At 64.0% G+C, this 525-nt stretch overlaps 1 protein-coding gene across 1 annotated transcript; it reads left to right on the top strand.

The window, feature by feature from the left end:
- Positions 1 to 58: 58 nt before the first annotated feature.
- LOC103912148 (troponin C, skeletal muscle) lies at positions 59 to 525 on the top strand (the record flags this gene model as incomplete). The annotated part of the gene is made up of 3 exons (XM_009324488.1): positions 59 to 173; positions 255 to 391; positions 494 to 525. Coding segments are annotated over 3 exons (284 nt in total), but the record flags the coding sequence as incomplete, so codon positions are not given.

Raw genomic sequence — 525 nt, 5'->3', positions numbered from 1 at the left:
TGGTGGGCGGTGGCTGCCGGGTGGGCAGCCTGACCCGTGCTCAGCTTCCTCCCCGTAGGCAGCGGCACCATCGACTTCGAGGAGTTCCTGGTGATGATGGTGCGCCAGATGAAGGAGGACGCCAAGGGCAAGTCCGAGGAGGAGTTGGCCAACTGCTTCCGCGTCTTTGACCGGTGAGTGGGGGGTGATGCGTGCATGCCTGCCCCTGTGCACGGGGGTGAGCGGGGTCGCATCCTGCCCTCACCCTCCTGCAGGAACGCGGACGGGTTCATTGACATCGAGGAGCTGGGTGAGATCCTGAGGGCCACTGGGGAGCACGTCACCGAGGAGGACATAGAGGACCTCATGAAGGACTCGGACAAGAACAACGATGGCCGCATCGACTTCGACGGTGAGCGATGGCCCCAACCCTTGCCCTGTGGCTGCCCCGGCCGAGCGCCCATGCTGCCTGCCTTGGGCACAGCTCAGAGCTGAGGGTGCCGCTCTCTTGCAGAGTTCCTGAAGATGATGGAGGGTGTGCAGTAA

This window comes from Pygoscelis adeliae, unplaced genomic scaffold (genome assembly GCF_000699105.1).
Source record: "Pygoscelis adeliae isolate BGI_AS28 unplaced genomic scaffold, ASM69910v1 C10220677, whole genome shotgun sequence".
Classification (NCBI taxonomy): Eukaryota; Metazoa; Chordata; class Aves; order Sphenisciformes; family Spheniscidae; genus Pygoscelis; species Pygoscelis adeliae.
Note: the sequence above shows the minus strand (reverse complement) of the source record. Positions and strands in the feature narration are given on the sequence as shown.